Here is a 22,831-nt window from a genome sequence, read left to right as displayed (position 1 = left end):
GTATGAATCATCAAAAGGAAAACGATGTTGATGCTTCATTTCATGAATAAAATATATATTATGAAAATTACTCCCCTATTGGGAGCCATTGCTCGACAAGTGTGCTTTGCGCTAGAGGCATGCAAGTTCATAGCAAGTTCTGTTCAGATTTTTCTCTATGGTGGATTTGAAAAGTATACGTATATGCTAAAATTCTAAAATAAGATTTATTAATATAAGGTTAAAAGAAGGTAGAAGTCGATTACAATCGAAAATTTTATTAAGAGTGTAATTGTTTGAATTGGACAAAATAACATTTTAGATTAAAACCGAAAATTTTACAACTGAAAATGTTTAAATTTGTATAACTTGTTCGGTTGTAAACCTTAACCCTCGCAGTGTAACTTTTCAATTACAGCCTATAATGTTACAAATTTATATAAACCTTTTATGTAACAATAATGTTACAACCTAAATTTGTTTCTTTTCATACATATAATAATATGACTTGGTCTTATGGTTTTATTAACAAGGGATGTTATAAGTATATATGTATAGTTTGAGATAAAATTGGAATGTTTAAAAAGTTTGAGGATCAATTTAGAATGAATGTCATAGTTTGGGGATGAAATTGGAATATTTAAAAGTATAGAGACCAATTTAAAATAATGATCATACTTTGAGGACATGTGATGTAATTAAATCTAAATATTTATATATTTTTGGATGGTTGTTCGATGAAATTAGTTTTAAAATAATAATTTTTATTATTTAATTTTTTTAACAAACACTCTAAACCTATGACAAATATCAATTTAACTTTTGCACTTTAAATAAATCATCAATTTTACTCTTTAGTCTTATCAAAATTCTTTGTCGTTAACTGTTGCTAACCGCCATTGCATTAATTATTGATTAACATAAATTAATATCACTGACAAACGTCGTAATTATCAAATAAATAAGTCTTTTCTCAGATAAATAAAATATAAAAGTAGTATAGAGAAGGAAGGGTCGATCTCCAAGGATTTAGAAATTTCCAATGTCGATTTGAATTGATCTTTAACTAAGAAATATGTAAGAAAAACAAAGAAGATGTTTAACAAAATAAATTAAATAAATTGAAAATAAATAAATAAATAATGCAAGAACAATAAAAGATTGAAAATAATTATTATGAGAGATACCCTCTAGCTTCGCTTCGCCTCAATCACTGAAATAGATTTTACTTTAGATACTTGTCGGTTACAATCTACAATGTCCAACCCTTGTAAACTTGCTCTTCTCTCTAGTAAACTAATTTTCCAAAGCTAATCCTTGGAATTTAGCCCTTGTTTGGATTAATGTAGACTATTGACGTTAACGCCAATGTTGTGTTTCAGTACTAGAAAAGATCGTGCTCGAATTACAGTGTCTCGATGAGAATCGAGCTCGATCTTGATTTCTCTTAGCGGGTTGTAGCTAAATTTGTACTTATGGAGTTGAAGTTACTACAAGCCGACTCTTCTCCCCAACAGTAAATCACAACGTCGATCAATCCAATGTGCACTCTTTGGATTGAAGGTGTCGAGATGCTTGAAGGAAAGGTCGATTGCTAGTCCTATATTGCCGAAAATCAAGAAAAAAAATCGGAAGATATTAAGCGCATTTTCAATTCTCACGAAACGGATTGAGTCATCGCTCAACTATCAGCTAAATGGAAGTGTAGTTAAGCATCATAGAAATCATACTTAGCATATAAAAGAAAATAAAGAAAATAAAGAAGATGAAGAAGAAAAGTAATCTTTATAAAAATCCTAAAACTAATTAGCGCCAAAAGCAGTACATGTTTTTTAAGCTTCACCCTAAGAGTATTTATCGCTTGAGATATCCTAAAGAAAATAAAATTCCTAAAGATAATTCTAAAAGCATTCAAATGCTTAAATCGTAAATAATAGAAAACTAGAATCCTGAATAATTAAATAATAAATCCAAAATATTTAAATTCGATTACAATTCTTAAGTCCTAAAGAGTTTTTGTTCGTATGGCATTCCTCCTTGATTTCATTGTCTGGATCGTTTTCTAGAAGCTACCGCCGATTGGACTGCAGATTCTATCACGTCGACATCGTCATGCCTAAAGTCATGCCCATGTGTTCGGGTTTGATTCCAAAAAAATAAAGAAAATATGCAGAATTCACACTTTAAATGTTGTTTTCTGGAAAATAGAGTTATGCACAAAATTGAACATAAACAACCTAAATTAGCAATATCAAAAAGATAGCACGGAGTAATTAGCAACATAATATTAACAAAACAAAACACTCATCAAATTCTCTCTCACTTATTCAATGTTTGTCCACAAGGATGCCTTAATCAATCGTTAAAATCTCAAATTACCAATCTTTCATCTCATAGTATATCAAAGAGCACCAAACGAGTTAATGATCACATCAATTATCGGAAACAAGGTGACAATTAAGCAAATTGGCACATATAGTAACAAGTTTAAGCAAAAACCAAGATATCTCAATTATCCATTAATTACAATGTAACAAGACTCAATATCTCACTAGGATTTACTCATTGTCACTCATAGTGTTTCAGGTAAAAGAAATAGCTCAAAGCCAAGATTAATAAAGACATTATCATAAGCTTGTAAGAAAATCAAGTCTAAACCACTAGAATGAACAAGATACATTTATCAAAGGGTCTTTAATAAGGTTGTAACGAAGCTTAGGTTAGGGTAGGGATAGGGGCGAAAAATTGGGTTTAAATGTCAAGACAAAAGATGCAAAATTATGTAAGTTCAAGCCACGAATTCAAAAAGGTAAACAAACTCAAATCAGTGTAATCAAATAATCAACTTTTTCTCTCTTCCTATTTTTTTTTTAAATTATTTTACTATTTTTCTAATTTTTTGTTCTGTTCGAACACTTATTCAAACTAGAACTTTTTTTTCTTTTCGAATACTTCTTCTTCTCTCTATCTTTTTTTTCATAGAATAAATCTATCTCCTTTCTTGACACGGGTAACAAAAGAGGGTAAAAACTAATAAAAATGTTTCGAGTTAATAATAGGGTAAAAACAAAGAAAGTGTAAAGGCACAAAGTTGGTTCAATAATATATATAAATGGGTAGGCAATTTGGGTAGAGAAATAGGTTAATTGTAAGTGCCCTAATCATATTAAAGCATCAAGTTCAACACGTAGTCTTGATATGCATTTAATCACAAGTTCTAGAATGTCAAAATTAATTTAGCACACTCAATCAAACAAACGAGCAATAATAAAAGGTATGCTCGTTTAAACTCAAATCTCACAAGAAAGTGTATTGTGTATCGAGTCAAAAAACATATCAACCAATGAACTCATGGAATATCAATAAAATTTTTATAGAAAATGTCAATCATGTCGTTTCACTATCATGCACCCTAAATCTGATAAAAGTTGAATCACAAACTAATAAGATAATCAAAGAAACAAAGCAAAAAATCAAGATTAATAGCAAGAGATTTCAACAAATTAACCAAGACAACTCAATTTCAAGCATATAAACAAGCGAGCGATAATTTGATGCAAGTGTTCTCTACCCCATCACTTAAAGCATATTGTCCCAATATGAAAAAAATAAAGAATAGTAGAAGGAATAGAGATACTCCCCCTGTTTAGTGATGTTTGTGGTTAAAATAAAATGATGGAGAATGTATCAGAGTACGGATCGATGTCGAAGTTTGTAACACCCTAATCTGATATGACACACAGTCGACCAATTAGGACGTCACACGGGGCCACTAGAGCGGTTAACTCAAAAGTTTTCTTTTTTAAAATGACCATAAAATACTATTTAATAATCACCCAAGTTTTATAAATTGAGAAACATAATAGTTATACGTTTACAATACCGGGGAGCTCCCAAAATAGTATATCAAAATAGTACAACCGAATATCAAAGTAAGTTATGACTTAGATACATGAAGGTCTATAAATATTACATGTCCACTAAAATAAGGCTCAAGATATACTTGGACTACATGGATGTCTGGAACGTCTGCGATCGACCAGCTCCTCGAATACTCCTCCTAACGACCTACAAACGGAAACACAATTCTGAAATCTAAGCTCACTAACCCAGTGCCACACTAACAACAATATCATACTAAAAGTGTTCACTAATACACATGATATTGAGTACAAAGACATAAAGTGAGTATGCTCGCATGCTCATGCTAATCTAGGGTAGACATCATAGTACGCCTGAGGGATTACTATATCTTGGAGCTCATGCATCCCTCTAGTCTACATAGGATGGGGATCCAAAAAAACACTACGTCAGATCTGACACTCAACTAACCCATCCCTTGCGAGTGTTGAGGCCTTGTGCCATAGTTAGTCTCAAGTGTCTTATGCACTACCTAAGGATATCCGGACAATCTATACTTCGAGGTTATTATCATTAACTAAAGTAACTTGGGTGTCCTTGTCGTTTTTTCAAGCGTCAAACAAGGCTAGTTTTATGTTCTCCTATTTAATAGTGTTTCTAAATATAATTGATCATTAATGGGTGTTCTCGCTTGAATTCTTATTCGTGGTTATTAAGGCGTTATTGGGTCCTTCAATTATCTTTCTAAAATCATTTGGGTTTCTTACCCAAAAATGTTCGAGGGTATCGATTCTCACCCTTGAGTATCAATACTAGGGAGTCAAAACAGATTGAAATTTTAGGGGTAGTATCGATACTACTAGTCCAATATCGATACTCTCAGGCTTGGGTATTGATACTGACTCGGGTATTGATATCAATTTTTGCTTTGATGTTTCTAAAAATTACCTCAATATCGATACCCCTATGGAGAGCATCGATACTCTACCCTTGGTATCGATACCCCCATGATCGATACCAAAATAGCCTACTGTAATTGGCCAATACTGCTTGGTATAGATACCACCTTGTGAGTATCGATACCAGGCCATCAGTATCGATACCACCCTTTAAAGAGGTATCGATACTTCTCTTCCTAAAATCCCTTTGTTTTTAATGGATCGATGAACAGTGTCGGTATTGTTCTTCTAGTACCGATACTTGAGCCCATAAGTTCCTTGTTTAGTAAGGGTGTAAAATCAGGTAATCAGACAGGTTTCAGTCGGATCTTGGCAGGTCGGGTAAAATCAGGTACAAGTCAACTCAGGTTGATTTGAAACCAGATCCAGATCGAGTTCAGGTCAGGTCAAATCAGTTCGGGTTATTTTCAGGTTGATTTGACACTAGATCCAGATCGGGTTCAGGTCAGGTCATATTCAGTTCGAATCGATGTCAGTTCAGGCCTGAAGCAGATAAAGACCAGGTTAATTCAGGTTCGGGTGGACTTCAGTCGGATCTCGTTCAAATCGGGTCACACCATTGACAGATAAAATTTAGGTCGGATATTTACCGGATACGAATTGAGTTCATGTCGAGTCGTTTTTATTTTTGGATTAATTATTTTGTCATCTTTTGTGATTGTTGAATTACAAGTTGTAATTGTATATGATTTTGAGTAAATTAAGAGTAAAATAAAAATACATGGATCAATTTTGTAAAAAAATATAAATTTAAGGACAAAATTGAAGAAATGTAAAATTACAAATAAAATTTTAAAATATATAGTATAAACTATATAAAATATATAGTTTATAAATTATAAATTATATTAATATAGTATATATATATATATGTATGTATAACTAATATAAGTAATCTATAGATTATATATATATATATTATAGAAACACTATGCATAAACTATATAGAGTAATAAAGTATATAGTTTATAAAAACCTAAACCTAAACCCTAAACCTTTAACTCTTAACCTTAAACCCTAACCCCTGAACTATATATGTAAATTATAGTACATGCATGTATAAACCATGTATAGTATATATAAACTATATATATATATATAAATTATATAAAATAAATTACTTATATAGTTTATAGAAATACTATGCATAAACTATATAAAGTAATAAAACATATAGTTTTATAGAAATCCTAAACATTAAACCTTGAACCCTAAACCCTATTATAAATGGACTAGTCCTAATGCATATATATTTGTAATAAAAGAGTGGGCTTATGTATTAGACATATGTAAACTAATGTAAATGGACTACCACTATTGCAAATGGACTTATTTATTTGTTTTATTATTACTTATTCATAACAACAAAATAAATGGGCTATTAATGTGAATTAACCTAACATGCAACTAAAATACTAATTATGCAAATGAAATTAATATGGCATGTACTACTATTTATGAACCATATAATATGCAATGTGACATACTAATTATTTAACACCTAATTAATCATGTTTTATATAATTTACATTTAAATTATTTTATTAATTTTATTAAATAATTTTATATAATATGTATGTATAAACCATGTATAGTATATATAAACTATATATATATAACCTATATATATATATGTAAACTATATAAAGTAAATTACTTATATAATTTAAAGAAACTTATATAATTTAAAGAAACACTATGCATAAATTATATAAAGTAATAAAGTATATAGTTTATAGAAACTCTAAACCCTAAACCCTAAACTTTAAGCCATAAGCCATAAACCCTGAACCCTAAACCCTAAACCCTAAACCATAATGTAAATGGACTAGCACTAATGCATATATATTTGTAATAAAAGAGTGAGCTTATGTATTGGGCCTATGTAAATTAATGTAAATGGACTAACACTATTGCAAATGGACTTATTTTTTGATTTTATTATTACTTATTCATAACAACAAAATAAATGAGCTATTAATGTGAATTAACCTAACATGCAACTAAAATACTAATTATGTAAATGAAATTAATATGGCATGTAGTACTATTTATGAACCATATAATATGCAATGTGACATACTAATTATTTAACACTTAATTAATCATGTTTTATATAATTTACATTTAAATAATTTTATTAAATAATTTTATATAATATGTATGTATAAACCATGTATAGTATATATAAACTATATATATAACCTATATATATAAACTATATAAAGGAAATTACTTATATAGTTTATAGAAACACTAAATCATAAACCCTAAACTTTAAATCATAAATATTAAACCCTAAATCATAAACCCTAATATAAATGGACTAGCACTAATGCATATATATTTGTAATAAAAGAGTGTGCTTATGTATTGGGCCTATGTAAACTAATGTAAATGGACTAGCACTATTGCAAATGGACTTATTTTTTGGTTTTATTATTACTTATTCATAACAACAAAATAAATGGGCTATTAATGTGAATTAACCTAACATGCAACTAAAATACTAATTATGCAAATGAATTTAATATGACATGTACTTCTATTTATGAACCATATAATATGCAATGTGACATACTAATTATTTAACACCTAATTAATCATGTTTTATATAATTTATATTTAAATAATTTTATTAATTTTATTAAATAATTTTATATAATTTGTATATATAAACCATGTATATATATATATAAACTATATAAAGTAAATTACTTATATAGTTTATAGAAACACTATGCATAAACTATATATAGTAATAAAATATATAGTTTATAAAAACCCTAAACTAGAAACCAAAAACCCTAAACCCTAAACTTTAAACCATAAACACTAAATCAAACCCTAATGTAAATAAACTAGCACTAATGCATACATATTTGTAATAAAAGGGTGAGCTTATGTATTGGGCCTATGTAAACTAATGTATTGCCAAAATTATTTATATTAATAATGTAAAACGTTAATGTATATTACATAATAAATACTTTCATTATTAATATTATTTTTTCTTTATATAAATTAAACTATATTAATTTTCCTTTTCATTATTAATCATGTTTTATCTAATTTACATTTAAATAATTTTATTATTTTATTAAATAATTTTATATAATAGGTCTATTTATTAATTTAATTATCATAATAAATATTTTATTATAACATTTAAAAAGTAATCATATTAATTTTTTAATTACATCATAAACTAAAAAACTCATAATTTTATTAAAATCTTATAATTTCGTCCATGGTAATATATAAGTCAGGTAAATATCAGGTCAGATCATTAACAAGTCGGATCATTTACAGGTTAGGTTAAAAACAGGTCAGGTTGAAAACAGGTCGGGTAATACCAGTTATTTACCAGGTCAATCTCGGGTTCGGGTTTATATCAGTCAGATGCAGTTCGGGTTCGAGTATCATATTTTCAGTTCAATTCGGATTCAGGTCGGATGCAGGTCGGGTTCAGATCCACAATTTCCAGGTCCAACTTGGGTTTAGGTCATACCAGTTCCGACTCGAGTCGGTTTCGGATCACCACAGCACATGTCAAAAATAGTTTTAACTCGAGTCGGTTTCAGTCAGTTTTACAGGTCGGGTCAGTTTTTTACACCCCTATTGTTTAGGCACGAATTTGGCTCCTTAACTACTCTAAAGGCCCTATTGAGGTTCCTAAGTATTCTTAAAGTCTTATGTAAATTACAAGGGGTCATAATAAGTCTTTAAACATGCTAATAACACATATCACGAGAATCTACCATGAATGTTTATACATGCCTTACTACTCAAACTCTAAAGTTAGAAGCATTTAAATGACTCACTAATGGAATGAGGAAGTTGTAAGTATGTTACCTTGACTTCTTAGCTGTTGGAAACTCTTCAAGGTCACCCAAGGTGTAACTTCTCCTTCCCTTTAGCCTTGGAGCTTTCTCCTACTTCTTTCACTAATCAAAACAAGGTAAATGAGTTACCAACTCATCCTACGAGCTTGGATTGAAGTCATGAATACTTTTTAACACTAAACATGCTAAAAAAGGGTTGGAACGTTGGATTTCATAAACCCCTACTAAAACCCACTTTTGATTTTTCTATGGCCAAACTTTGATTTTAATAGCTTAAAAGAAATCATTGAAAATGGAGACTTCAATTCTTACCTTAAAATTTCGTAAATGAGCTTGAAAAACTATAAAGCTTCAACATTTGTCTAACTTACTAAGGAAGGAGATGAGAGCTTTTGGGAGAAGAAAGAAGACAAATGTGATGGAGAAAATGAGAAGGCAGAACATGAGATCATCTCCCATTAAGGGGATTCACCTTTTGTTTCAAACGTTCGTCTAATTGCACTTTTGATCTTTCCACATTCTTGCTAAGATTAAAAATACCCCTTATAACTCATGTTGGGTCAAGGCCAAGCTCAACCCAAACAAATTTTGGACTAAGGCTTCCTTATAACTAATGGGTTTATTTAATTTCATTCCCGGGTTAGCTCGAAACTCCTAACCTGACAAATTCAAAGGGTAAGGCATTAGTAATGTGGTAATAAAACTAAGCTCGTAATTTACCTCAAAAAAAGTTTTTTTGATTCGGCAATGAGCAATGGTGTCCACAGTTAACCAGGGAAAAGTAATTGTCGGCTTCTTGAGCTCTTTGTTCGAACCATCGTGGCTTGCAAGAGTGGACAAATAACGAATGACAATGTTGCGTGGTACAAAGAATAATGTAATCGGGTTTGAGGGTGATAACAATATGTGATGAAGGAGAAGAATGGGCGGTTGTTTGGGTAAAAGAAGGAAAAGAAAAGAAAGTATTAAATAAGTGTTCTGCTAGGGTTTGGGTTTTTACAAAAGTAGAATACGTGTAGTGCTTGGGATTTTAATAAAAGGCACGTGGGTTTTGGTACACACGATGGGAAAATTGGTTTTGCCTTTTTTTAATTTGTACCACTACTCTCAAGAATTGCAAGCCAGTTTTGTTTCATCTTTTCGATAGATTTCAGATTGTTTTCCATGTAAATTTGATGATATGGTTGTTTATTTAAGTTCGATCAAAAATATTTGGGTCACCTTAAAAATCAAAGAAAAATAAATTAATAATAAAAATAAATTAATCAAATACTAAAATTAAATTAAAATAAACAAAATAAATAAAAATGGGTTGCCTCCCATTAGAGCGCTTTTGTTTAACGTCGTTAGTTTGACGACCTGGTTCAGACTATAGGTTACGCGAGAGATATTTCCTTCACTTCATACGTTTTCCAACTAAGAAATTTCTTATAAGAAATTCTACAATCCTAGATTATATCATTCTCACAGGCTTTTCTTCGGATCTTTTTCATCTTTGAAAGTTTGTCCGAAATCGATAAATTATCTACTTCACCCAAATACGTGTTCTTTAAATGTTTTAGAAGTGATTTTAATTCCAAATTTAATACCTACAAAATAGATGAAAAAAATTTAGATTGAGAAGACATCAAATTTAATGTTTACATAACTCTTTGTCAGACGATTGCGAGTCCACACTAAAAGTGACATTCACTTTTGTTGTCTTATCAGTTTCAACCTTCAAATTCTTGTACAACTCATCAAAAAAATTATGTTCAAAAGGTTTGATTATATTGACAAAGCTAACATTAGCCATAGAGTTATGATGCTTCATTGCCTTATAAACAGCAAATTTCACCACTTCACTGTCAAACTCCATGGTGAGAGTTCCATTTCTAATGCCAATTTTAGTGTTAGTTGTGCTTAAGAATAAGTAGCCAAGAAGGATTTCAGAGGAGGTGTTGGTTCGATCATTTTCCATATCGATGACATAGAAATCTGTTGGAAAAATTAACTCATTTTCCTTAACTAGTACGTTTTCAAGAAGTCCTTCAGGATAGATAACAGATCTATCGACGAGCTGAATCATTACTCTAGTTTCCTTTAAAGGCTCAGTAGAAAGTGAGTTGTAAACAAAAAGCGATATAACATTTATGGAGGCCTCAAGATCACACATAGCACGTTTAATTCCTACCTTACCTATTTTACAAGGTATAGCAAACATACCTTGGTCCTTTAACTTTGATGGAAGCTTACATTGAAAAACAACTGAGACATTTTCGCCTAAGTTTACCTTTTCATTTTGTAAGTCTCGTTTTGGTTATGCCAAGATCTTTTAAGAACTTGGCATATCTCAGTACTTTTCGGATCACCTCAACAAGTGGTATATTTATCTTCGTCTTTCGAAAAATGTCTAAATTTTCTTTCTCCTCTCCTTGCTTATCACATTTTACTAACATCGAAGGGAAGGGAGGTGTTGTTGCATAGAGAGATGGCATGAGAGGATTCGGTGATGCATATTTCTTTTTCCTCTGGGATTTTGTGTCGACTTCTTCCTTCTCTTCCTAGGATCTCATTTTTCTTTCTCCCTTGCGTCAACTTCTTCTTGATCTTTCTGGAATTTTAATTTTTTCTTTTTTTTTCATTTAGTGGTAATATCTTTAGGGATTGGCGCGATAATAGTGTTACTCCGAAGGGCGAGACACTGGGTTTTCCTCATTTTGAGATGATAGATTTCCTTGTGATTTCATTTGTCCCACAGTTTGATCCGGTTGACTTATTTGTTTTTTGATCCCTTGAAAGTGAGCTTCAGTTCTATTCTGAAATTTTTCTTGAGATAGTGTCAATCTTTTGATAATGGATTCCAATGATGATTTTGGCGGTTGATAAGGCTGAGATAGAGGTGACCTCGATTGATACGCTTGGTTTAGCCTTAAGTTTTGCCCATTGTTGAAGTTTGGATGGTCTAACTACCCCAGATTGTAGGTATTTGCGTTAGGATTAGCCTCAGGTCCTGGAAAATTTCCTACTACATTAACTTATGTGGTAGTTTCTTCTTGCAACATCGAATAATAATATGTGGGATGGTTCATCATTGTGCATATCCCGCATAATCTCGTTGTACCTATTTTTCCTACAACAAGAGATTGAACTATATCAGCCAACTTATTAATTTATTTTCCAATGAAATTGTACTTATCTCATGAACCCATCGAGTATGTTCACTAGAAGAGTCAAATTATTGAGAGTTGGCAGCCATGGTAGAAATTAAGTTTCTGGACGCATTCAGAATCACATTAATTAGTTCTCCTCCACTAGTTGGATCAATGATCTTCATCTCTAAAGGAAATAGGCCTTCGTAGAAGTATTGAATGAGTGTTTGCTCCAATAGTACATGTTGTGGGCAACTAAAATAAAGTTTCTTGAATCGTTCCCAATAGTCGTATAACTACTCTCCATCTTTCTGTCGCACTCCTAAGATGTTTCTTCTTAGTTCACTCACTTTCACCGTAGGGAAGAATCTGTCAAGAAAAAATTAGTCATATCAGTCCAAGTATTATTAGAATTATGAGGTTAATAGAATATCCAATCCTCAGCCAAATCGGCTAAGAAAAAGAAAGAAAAGCATGAAGTTTAATATGATCCTTAGATACTCCCTATGGTTTCATGCTGGAGCAAACCATGTGAAATTCAGTGAGATGGTTGTGAGGATTTTTGTTGGGCAATCCATAGAAAGTAGGTAGAAGATGAATTAACCTCGTCTTGAGTAGGAACAGAGTTTTGCCTTGAGGGAATTCGATGCATAACGGTTGTTGTACTACAGAAGCTGCGACTAATTTTCGGATTGTTTGTTCATTCATCAGAATTGATTATTTGTTGAATTCAATGTGTGTTTCAGTGTGTGCATTTAACTTTTGGGCATGTGCTTCGATTTCATGATCGTAGTCTACTAGTTCACCCATATTTTTCTTGATCATAAATTAAAACAAATAATATTAGTAATTTGTTGAAATCTCCAACAACGACGCCAATTTGACAAGCATCATAATTCTCAAATAAAAAAAGCCTTTTTCTCAGATAAATAAACTATAAACGCAATATAGAAAAGAAAGGTTCAATCTGCAAGGATTTAAAAATTTCAAATGTCAATTTGAATTGATCTTTAACCAAGAAATTTGTAAATAAAGAAGGGAGTTAAACAAAATAAATTGAAAATAAATAAATAAAGAATGCAAGAATAATAAAAGATTGAAAATAGTTATGATGTGAGACCTTTAGCTTTGCTTCACCTTTATTCGTCTCAATCACTGAAATAGATTTTACTTTAGATACTTATCGGTTACAATCTACAAGGTACAACCCTTATAACTTGCTCATCTCTCTGGTGAACTAATTTTCCAAAGCCAATCCTTGGAATTTAGCCCTTGTTTGGATTAATGTCGACTATCGACGTTAACGTCAATATTGTGTTTTGGTACTGGAAAAATTTGTACTCGGGTTATGGTGTCTCGATGAGAATCGAACTCAATCTTGATGACCGTCGTTAAGTTTGTTCTAAGGGAGTTGAATTTGCTACAAGCCGACTCTTCTCCGCAAATGTAAATCACAACGTCAATCAAGCCAATGTGCACTCTTTGGATTGAAAGTGTCGAGATGCTTGAAGGAAAGGCTGATTGCCAATCCTATATTTCCAAAAATCAAGAAAGAAATCTGAAGATTTAAGCGACTTTTTCAGTTCTCACGAAACAGATTGAGTCTTCTCTCAGCTATCAGCTAAATGGAAGTTTAGCTAAGCATGATAGAAATCATACTGAGCCTATAAAAGAAAATAAAGAATATGAAAAAGAAAAATAAACTTTATAAAAATCCCAAGGTTAATTAAAGCCAATAACATTACATGTTTTTCAAGCTTTACCCTAAGGGTATTTATAGTTTGAGATATCCTAAAGAAAATAAAATTCCTAAAGATAATTCTATAAACATTCAAATACTTAAATCCTAAATGATAGAAAACTAGAATCCTAAATAATAGTAAACTAGAATCCTAAATAATTAAATAATAAGTATTTAAATTCAATTGCAATTCTTAAATCCTAAGGAGTTTTCGTCCGTCTGGTTTTCCTCCTTGATTCCGTTGATTGGATCGTCTTCTAAAAACTGATGCTGACTGGACTGCAGATTCTATCACGTCGACATCGTCATGCCCATCTATACAACTTTGGTTTCAAAAATAAAGAAAATCTGCAAAATTCACCCTTTAAGTGTTGTTTTTTTTGTGGAAAATAGAGTCCTGTACAGCATAACATAATCGACCCAAATTAGTAACCACCAACGATCATTGAGTCTCAAATCTTTTAATTTACCTTTTTATCTTCTAATCGCCAATCTAATATTTACTTTATCAAAAAATACCTCAAATTTTATAAATCTAGTCTAAAATCCATAACTTTATAACTGTGAGAGCACATACTCCAATTACCATGTAATTTATAGCGACTTTTAATAATTAATTTGTAATTTATAGTATTTTTTAATATTGATAACAAAATTAATTATGATGACTATCTATAAGACGTCGTCTAATCAAACATATAAAATTATTATTAAAATATTTGGCTATAATAGATCATATAAACTGTCAAAAGTCACATTAAAAGGTTATTTGTTGAGAATGAGGTACTCTAAGTAGGGTATTCAAAATTCCAGTTAATCGATTAAACTGATTGACAAGTGTCGTATATTGTCAAATAAAATTCTTTTTTCTCAAAATAAATAAATAAATAAGGAATAAGTGTAGTATAGAGAAGAAAGAGTTGATCCGTAGGGATTAAAAAATTTCTAACTTTAAGTTGCGTTGATTCTGATCCAGGTAAACTGAAAACTGTAATAAAAAGGAAAAATGATATAGTAATATAAGAATTGAAATAAAATTAACTTTGTGAAAATAATAGAGAATGAAAGTAAAAGAGTTGAAAATAATTGAAAACAGTAATGATGAAAAAATATCCTCAAACTTCGCTTTGCCTCAATTTATTTTGATTATCGAAATAGATTCACTTCGGGATTCATGTCGGATACAGTCTATAAGGTCCAACCCTTTTAACTTACTTTTATCTCTAGTAAACCGATATTCCTAAGTCAATCTTTGAAATCCAGTCATTGATTTGACTAACTACGACTATAGGCATTAGCACAAAACAGTTTAAAGCGCTGGAAAAGCTCGACTCAGATTATGTTATCTCAATGAGAATCAAATTCGATCTCAATTTCCCTTAGTGGACTGCCTCTAAGTTTGTTCTTAGGAAGTTAAATTTGCTATCAACCAATTATTCTTCCCAACTGTAAATCAGAATAACATTCAAACTAACGTTGACTTTTTGAAATGAAAATGTTCAGATTTTTAAAGATAAGGTCGATTGCCAAATCAAGATTTTAGAAAATTGAGAATGATATCCGAAAATATTAAGTGATTTTCAATTCTCATAATATGAATTGAGTAATCATACTTATCATTTTTTTTTAAAATAGTAAAAAAAACTTTAGAGTAAAAAATACTTTTATAAAATAAAAACAAGGTAACAAAATAAAAATCCAATTGTACTCCCTATAAGGGGTATTTATAGTTTTCTAATATCCGAAAGATAACATAGAAATTCAAAAATAAATTAGCCTAAACATTAAAAGATAAATCTCAAATGTTTTTGAATTCAAACTTAAATCTAAGATTCATGAAAGATTTCGTCCATTCTCTTATCAAATAGTGATGATTAGACTGTTTTTAGAAAGTGTTACATTAGACCGCGTCATGTTCAATGTCATGCTCATGTCTTCAACCACGATCGGATAATAATAAAATATAGATTGTTCCCTTTTTACTGTTAGTTTTGGAAATTAATTCATGTACGAAAATAAGTGAAACAGAACCAAGTCAGCAATAATAAATCAATAACACAGAAGAATTAACAAGTAAATAACTTCAATCTAGAACACTCATCATCGATCGAATCCAATTTTTTTTATTAAACGGTATGTTAGTTTTAAGTTTGGTCGGTTCATGGTTAATGATTTTTTCAGAGTTCGATTATCTGTTAATTCGGTTTGAAATCGATTAATTAATCGAATTAATCAAAAATTTAAATATTAATATATTTTTTATATATTAATAACTTTATGAATGTTTAAATTTCAATTTTAATCAAATTAACAGATTAAATTAACCGAATTAATCAAAAATATTTAATATATAATATATACTTTTTAAAATTTCAGTTAGTTCAATTAAAACTGATCGATTAACTAAAATTTATTCGGCTCGATTAATTATTTTTAATTGGTTAAAATTTCAGTATCAATTAATGGTTAGAACGAAAGAAATTTCAATAATGAAATTTTAGAAGTTCAATTCGATAAACCGGCCAATTAAACACCCCTAACTCCGAGAACGCAAGTAGGCAAAAATGTGTTCCTTCAGAAGGAAAAAATTACACCTTCTTAGACCAAAACTTATACTAGGAACCTTTGTTTTGACTGCAGGTAATACTAAAAACAGGCGACTTTAAGCATTAGAGTACAGAGCTTTTGGAAGCATTTACATTCATCATGTAAATGGAAAAGGAAGTTACTAGGACTCAAGGGTACCGAGTGAACTATTACTCTCCTCACTAAAGCCAGATCAAGAACCATTAGTCCAAATTCAGACGCCGCTACTATAGCAATACTCATGCAAGATGATAACGTGGATTACAAATTAAACATAATGCGTGGATGCAGGTTAATCGGATCCAAAATCGATGGTATATTCAATATAGCAGTAAGCACCAGGAGGAAAAACAGGCCAAAATAAACACATCTAGTGCTAATTTTATCAGGATATGATCGCTAGCCATCAATTTGGAGGGCTCGGTCCTAATAAAAGAGGAGCATCTTGCTTTTTCACACGGGAGTTCGAATCAGCGGTACGAGCCCAACCTCTGAGAGGAGGCTCAAAATGCTGGCTGGCAACATCAGGTTGGGGGTCATCTTCACCAGGAAGTGCTAAAAGTCCCTTCTCTCTAAGGGAAGAAGGCTCCTTATAACATGTACTCCAAAGGGAGTCCACAAGCAGCCTCTCCTCCCTTGCAGCACCTAGGTCTTCAGCAGACATCAAGCTGATACCCTTAATTTGCTCTTCAAGAATTTGCTTCAGCTTCTCATCGTCTTCACCTAGACCACCACTATTCCCGCCTGTCTTGTCCCCGGCAAGCACAAGGAGACCACGGAGAGAAGCTTCTCTCACTTCTGCATCCTCACTGTTGGCAAGATGCAACATTATACGGGGAAACCCTAGATCGCTTACGACATTGCAATCTGATTGATTTTCATGCAGTAGGTATTGAATCAAGTTCAAAGCTTTCCTGTAAGAAAAAAGCAATTAAACGAGAAAACTAGATATCTAGATGCTAACCAGATAAAATAATACATACACGGACATTTAACTGTAGGAAACTACTTAATATCGAAAAATCATTTAGTTTCACATTGGAAACATCACGGAATGAAACCATAAAACCTAATATCAACAGAAAGATAATGCAGGCTTGCCCAAAGATTACCTTTGAAATCTTACATTCTCTGTTCCCAAAGCATCTCTCAAGGCTGCATATCCATTTGCGAGTCGAAATGCCACAATACCGGGTTTGTTGTGGCGAATCAAGGCTGAAATCCAATGAGAAAGGATATCACGTCAACATACATTCAAGATTTTTCACGAGCATGTTCACTGGTTAAGAAGTAGTATACTATAGAGCAATAGTTGTACCCACAGGATATGGCATAAAGTGCTTTGGTTCGAACAGTTACATCAGGGTCGGAGGAAAAATTGGAAAGAAGAGGCTCTAAGCCATTTGCTTCCATAACCAACTGTTGACTCCGGGGATTGTTCTGTACAACGGTAGATACAACTTCTGCAGCTTTTGCTCGAACATTGGCATGCGAATTCTTCAAATAACCAAGGAGAGGGACCAAACCACCAATTGAGTGAAGATCTACCTCAAACGTACACATAAGTATATATATATATTTTTGGATCAATCGAAAGGGGCCAGAAACAGAAAAGGTTAAATGATGCAACAAGGTTATTATAATGGAAATATGAATTCAATAATATGAAACATACTTAGGAATTACTAATCCCATGAAACACAAAAAGGATTCTCCTTCCATAAGATATAATCCTAAGCAGACGAAAAATATAGCTAACACTAGAGATATCTTGCTTGAAATTAAGCACACTCCATAATATAGAAAACTTACCATTGGCCATGTCAATAGACTCAACATGCTCTTGCAACTCATTCAACATATCTGCCACCATCAAATAAGTATGTGAACAAAGCTGCTCTTGAAACCCAGAAAAAAAAACTAAAAAAAAAACTTAGGTATTCTGCAAGGATTCCTTCAATATCAGTAGCCGTAACTCCTTGAGCTTCCAATTCTTGCTCCGGAGTTTTCATAACCAAAGTTATCTCTTTCATCCGCTGAATCACATCAACGGTCTGCGACTGCATTGCTTCCATAAACCATTTTCTATCTTCCTCGCTACATAAAAAAAGCAAATAATTAGTAATTACCCACTTAATAATCAATTAACGATCAGAGAAAAAGGGTAATCAAGAAAAAAAAAACAGATGGGATTACCTTAAATTACGAGGAGGACGAGTTCCATCAGAGTTAGCAATGCTCCATTTCAGCAACCCATCCCAGTTAGGCCCCTCTTTAGCCATGGTTTCTTTGTGCCAACTTAACTACCTTAGATTTTCTTGCAGATAAATTACAGAAGAGATTCCGTAGAACTTGGAGAAGTTCCCTTTATATAGAGAAATTCAGTGAAAATTCCAGGCGATTCGAGACTTTTTCTTTTCAGATTGGAAAGTGGCGGAAAGTGCTACCGCCTACCCATGTTTATTGACTGAAGACCTATGCTATGTATTCAGATTGGATCCACACATCGGCCCAAATAGACCATGTCGGTCTGGGTTTACAGGCTCAAATGGACTATGTGACCTCTACTTATAATTTGGGCTTTTCTGACCCATTAATGACAATAAAAAATTAGGGTTTTAGGGCACTTTGGTTTTTAATTAGGGATCTACGGCATTTACTACAATGCAAGATAACTTGTATTATGCTCGTAATAAATAATTAATATCTCATGAAACTCGTCACCTCGAGGTGATGAGTTGTTTTAAAATATTATTAATTTTTTCCAATAATATACTTAAAATTAAAACTGAAAAAAAAGACGTTGGAACTCGTCATCTCGAGCTGATGAGTTCCATTAGATTACAACCATTAGAACTCATTCTGCGGACGTGACGAGTTCCAACAGTCATTTTGAGAATATTTCATCTATAAAGGAGTTGGATTAGTTGATAGAGTTATATGTGAATCGAATCACGCAGTTGTGGGAATAATATTTCAGGAAATTTTTAGAAGATCATTTTGCTTCTGATTACTTTGATGTTAATGATTCGGATTCAAACTCGTCTTCAACTGAGGAGTTGGTGAAAGAGTCAATAAAGTTTATTCTTGATCAACATAAGGAGATGAAAACGGAAGAGGAGGAGAAGAAGGAGAATAAGAAGAAGAAGAAGAAGAAGAAGAATGAAGACTTAGAAAACTGACACAACAAACGACTTATCGAGTGGAAGAATAAGAGGAAAAGTTCTTTATTTTGTTAAAAAAATGTTTTAAATATATGTATGAATTTGAGTTTAGTTAAATATATGGTTAATGATATTGATAAATTATCCAAAATAGGTACAATATACAATATTTGAAGCAATAAAAATACGAAGGTTTATCGGCCCGGTAGATATTTTGGAAGATGTGGACATTTCTTCATGTTGTGGCCTTCACCCCTACAGTGGCCATAAAGCTTTGGTAGACCTTGATCTCATTACGGATCATCCATATCATCCAATATGCAGCATTTGGGAGATACTTAAATTCACAACTATATATGTTGCGCATAGTATGCAAGCTATAACAATCATCAATATATGAGTATAGGTCTACATTAACATGTATACATGCAGCAACCGCATAAGCGCATGGGTATCTGAAGGCTTCAAATCGACCACAATCGCACCATCTTCTATTCAAATTACCAGTGTAGCTGGTAGAATTCCCACCCTCTTGTGGTCGAACAAGTGTTTGGACAATGTAAGCAGAATCGAGTCTGGGAAAATTATGAAGATACATTGATGTTGTATGTGTTTAATTTTTGTTCATTTCTTTCTCCAAATGTGGAGCCTAATTTCTGCCTTCTTTGATCATTGCCTCCACTTGGGTAAATTTTTCTTCCCATAGTTTACTAAATCTAAAGTAAGTCTCTCGAACAATACTTGCCATCGGAAGATGTCTAGTCCCTTTAAGTACTGAATTGGTACATTCAGCAAGATTGGTTGTCAGATGATTGTAAAGTCAACCTTGATCGTATTATGCTTGTAACCATCTTTCTCGAGGTATTTCAGCTGAAAAAATTATAAACCTCTTGTCCATATTTCCTCATATTTTCCAGCCTTGCTCGGAAGTTAGGTTGAAGTAAAGCATATCCTAAAAAAGTTAGATTTAAGTATAACAATAAATGAAGAACATAAATGAAGGAAAAAATAATAAGTTACCCATGTTAATATTCTCTTTCTTGATCTTTTTATTCTTAAACCTTGTTATAGCATTTGACACAATATGACAGATTCAATAGGCGAGAATGCATGGGGATGCGACCACCTACTTTCCGGTATATTAATCATGGTTAACAACCCAGATAGTTAGAGATTATACAAACCCCATCTTGAGTGACAACATGGGAGCGCAAGTTTGATAAGAAGAAATTCCATGTTTCTTCTTACTAATTTTTAATAATGGCAAAGGCAATAGGGACAATGTTTTTGTCACCATTTTGTGCAACAGTTATCATCAGGATGTGTTTGTATACGTCATACAGAAAAGTATTATCCACTTGAACCATTTGTTTTCAGTAACGAATACCTTCAATGGATGACTTGAAAGCCCAAAACAAGCCTCCAAAAACTCTCTTCCTTGGGATAACATGTCCATCAAACGTGGTCGTAGGATAAATATAAGAGCGAATAATGGTTACTGGGATAAAGAATTCCACTGCATGCAACAGATGTGGAAGTTCATTATACGAATGATCTCAATCATCATAAAAAAGTGTCATAACTTTCTTTTTCGTCATCCACGCCTTTTAGTAAGACGTAATATAACCAAATGTATTTCAAATTGATGCCACTATCATTGAAACTGGGATCCTTGCATTTTTCTCCACCAAAAGCTTAACGTATGGACATATGAAATTAGAATCCAAGTGTTTGTGGTCTTGTGTCAATAATGTCAACATGCAACTGTGATTGTTGTGGAACCTTATGACTTCTCACAACATCTTGTATTTTAGGTATGACACACGTTTCCTCCACTTACATCTGACATTGTTGTTTATACACTTGATAAGGTATGTCTTCTTATTAGACTTAGCAATAGTGAATTCCATATGAGTTTTTAGACAAAAACTCTTTACTCGCTAGTTGGGCATCCTTCATAGTTTCAAACTATGACCCAACTGCCAACTTCGTTGATCCTTCTTCTGATGTACCCCAGTGGACTGTGCATATCCCCGACATATCTGGAATCTCTGGGTTCTTCATGGAATTATAGCTTATATCATGCATTGTAACTGGATGATGATAGTCAGACATTTGGGATTGTGGTATCTCGGGTTGATTGGGTGTTATTGAATGTGTCCAACCTCATTGGGGATTCGGGTGTGCATGACCACGAGCTACCACTGTCTTCCAGACATCACCCTCTATATCAAAGCCTTGGCCCTCTGAAGTAGCCTCAGTGATATCAGAAACATTAATTATTGGTGTGTCATCGTCTAGCATCAGTGGATCAAAAGTTTCATCATCCTCGCTAAAATTACCAAGGGTTTCATCGAATCACCCGACAAGGTCATCTAGATCTTCTGATGCTCATGTTTCTTCGGGTGCAATAGTTGAGAATGTAGGAAAATATGTAATTTCAGCGTATAACTCAACCAGTTGATTATTTGAAGATTGATGCAAGCCAACCATAATAGCTACATCGTCATTTTCGTCAAGTTGGATTGCTCTATATTTGATCGGATTCTCTGAAATTAGGTGTCGATAACTCAAACATGAGATAAAAGCTCCATGTTTGCTCTCAATTTTTTTCTTTATTTTCCGATGTGATACATCGATAAGGAACATCATGTTTATAGGATTCTGTGACATAAACATAACACCAAACTCATTTTTGATCGCTTTTCCATTTGAGTGAACGACAATGAAAAATTTGTTAGTCATAGCTTCAGAAAGGTTTTTATTGAAAATATAGATGAAGCAAGCCAATTTAATAATGCATCATGCCCGAAAATGTCAAAACGAACCATTAATACTCTTCAGAACGTTCCATTAATAATGCATGATGTCAGAAAATGTAACTTTTCAGTGCCCATCAATCATCTTCAACAATTTTTCAATAAAATTTCATCTCTAATAATGCACCATGCCCGAAAATTTCAAAATGAGCCATTAATACTCTTCAGAATGGGCTATTGATAATGCAGGATGCAAAAAAATGCCAACAACTTTTCAGTGCCCCATCAATCATCTTCAGTAACTTTTCAATAAAATGACATCTCTAATAATGCATCATGCCCAAAAATGTCAAAACGGGCCATTAATACTCTTCAGAACGGGCCATTAATAATCAATGATGCCAAAAAATGCAACTTTTCAGTGTCCCATCAATCATCTTCAACAACTTTTCAGTGAAATGTCAACTCATTTCTGAAATTTCTCAGTACTGATATATCACTTCATATCAGGTACAACCTGCATTTCAACAACTATCTAATATAATGCACCATGCCATAAAAATTTCAGTTCACAAGTTTTTTTTCCTATAAATATGTGTCTGGTGAAACCTATTTTACTGGTCTAGAACAACCTTAGTTTTTCACTTCCAAATCTTAAGTTTTTTGCGACCATGGCAACTATTCATGTAACTATTTTTTATAATTGCAAATCTTTAACCATGTGTTTCAAAAAAAAATATTCAACTAGACGAGTTGAAGTTCAATATACAAAGAAGGGTTCAATTGGGAAGCAATAGAAGAAATCC

The 22,831-nt window shown here is 32.3% G+C and overlaps 1 protein-coding gene across 1 annotated transcript; it reads right to left on the bottom strand.

The window, feature by feature from the left end:
* Window positions 1–16,373: 16,373 nt before the first annotated feature.
* Window positions 16,374–18,546, bottom strand: LOC120142386 (hsp70-binding protein 1-like). The gene is made up of 6 exons (XM_039157092.1): window positions 18,299–18,546; window positions 18,057–18,199; window positions 17,915–17,965; window positions 17,425–17,646; window positions 17,215–17,317; window positions 16,374–17,016 (listed from the first exon to the last, which is right to left on the bottom strand). The coding sequence occupies exons 1-6, from the start codon at window positions 18,382–18,384 to the stop codon at window positions 16,509–16,511; spliced, it is 1,113 nt and encodes a 370-aa protein (XP_039013023.1). The 5' UTR covers window positions 18,385–18,546; the 3' UTR covers window positions 16,374–16,508.
* Window positions 18,547–22,831: the final 4,285 nt, after the last annotated feature.

Source organism: Hibiscus syriacus, unplaced genomic scaffold, assembly GCF_006381635.1.
Source record: "Hibiscus syriacus cultivar Baekdansim isolate YM2019G1 unplaced genomic scaffold, ASM638163v2 tig00110828_pilon, whole genome shotgun sequence".
Lineage (NCBI taxonomy): Eukaryota > Viridiplantae > Streptophyta > Magnoliopsida > Malvales > Malvaceae > Hibiscus > Hibiscus syriacus.
This window is presented reverse-complemented; position numbering and strand designations above follow the sequence as displayed.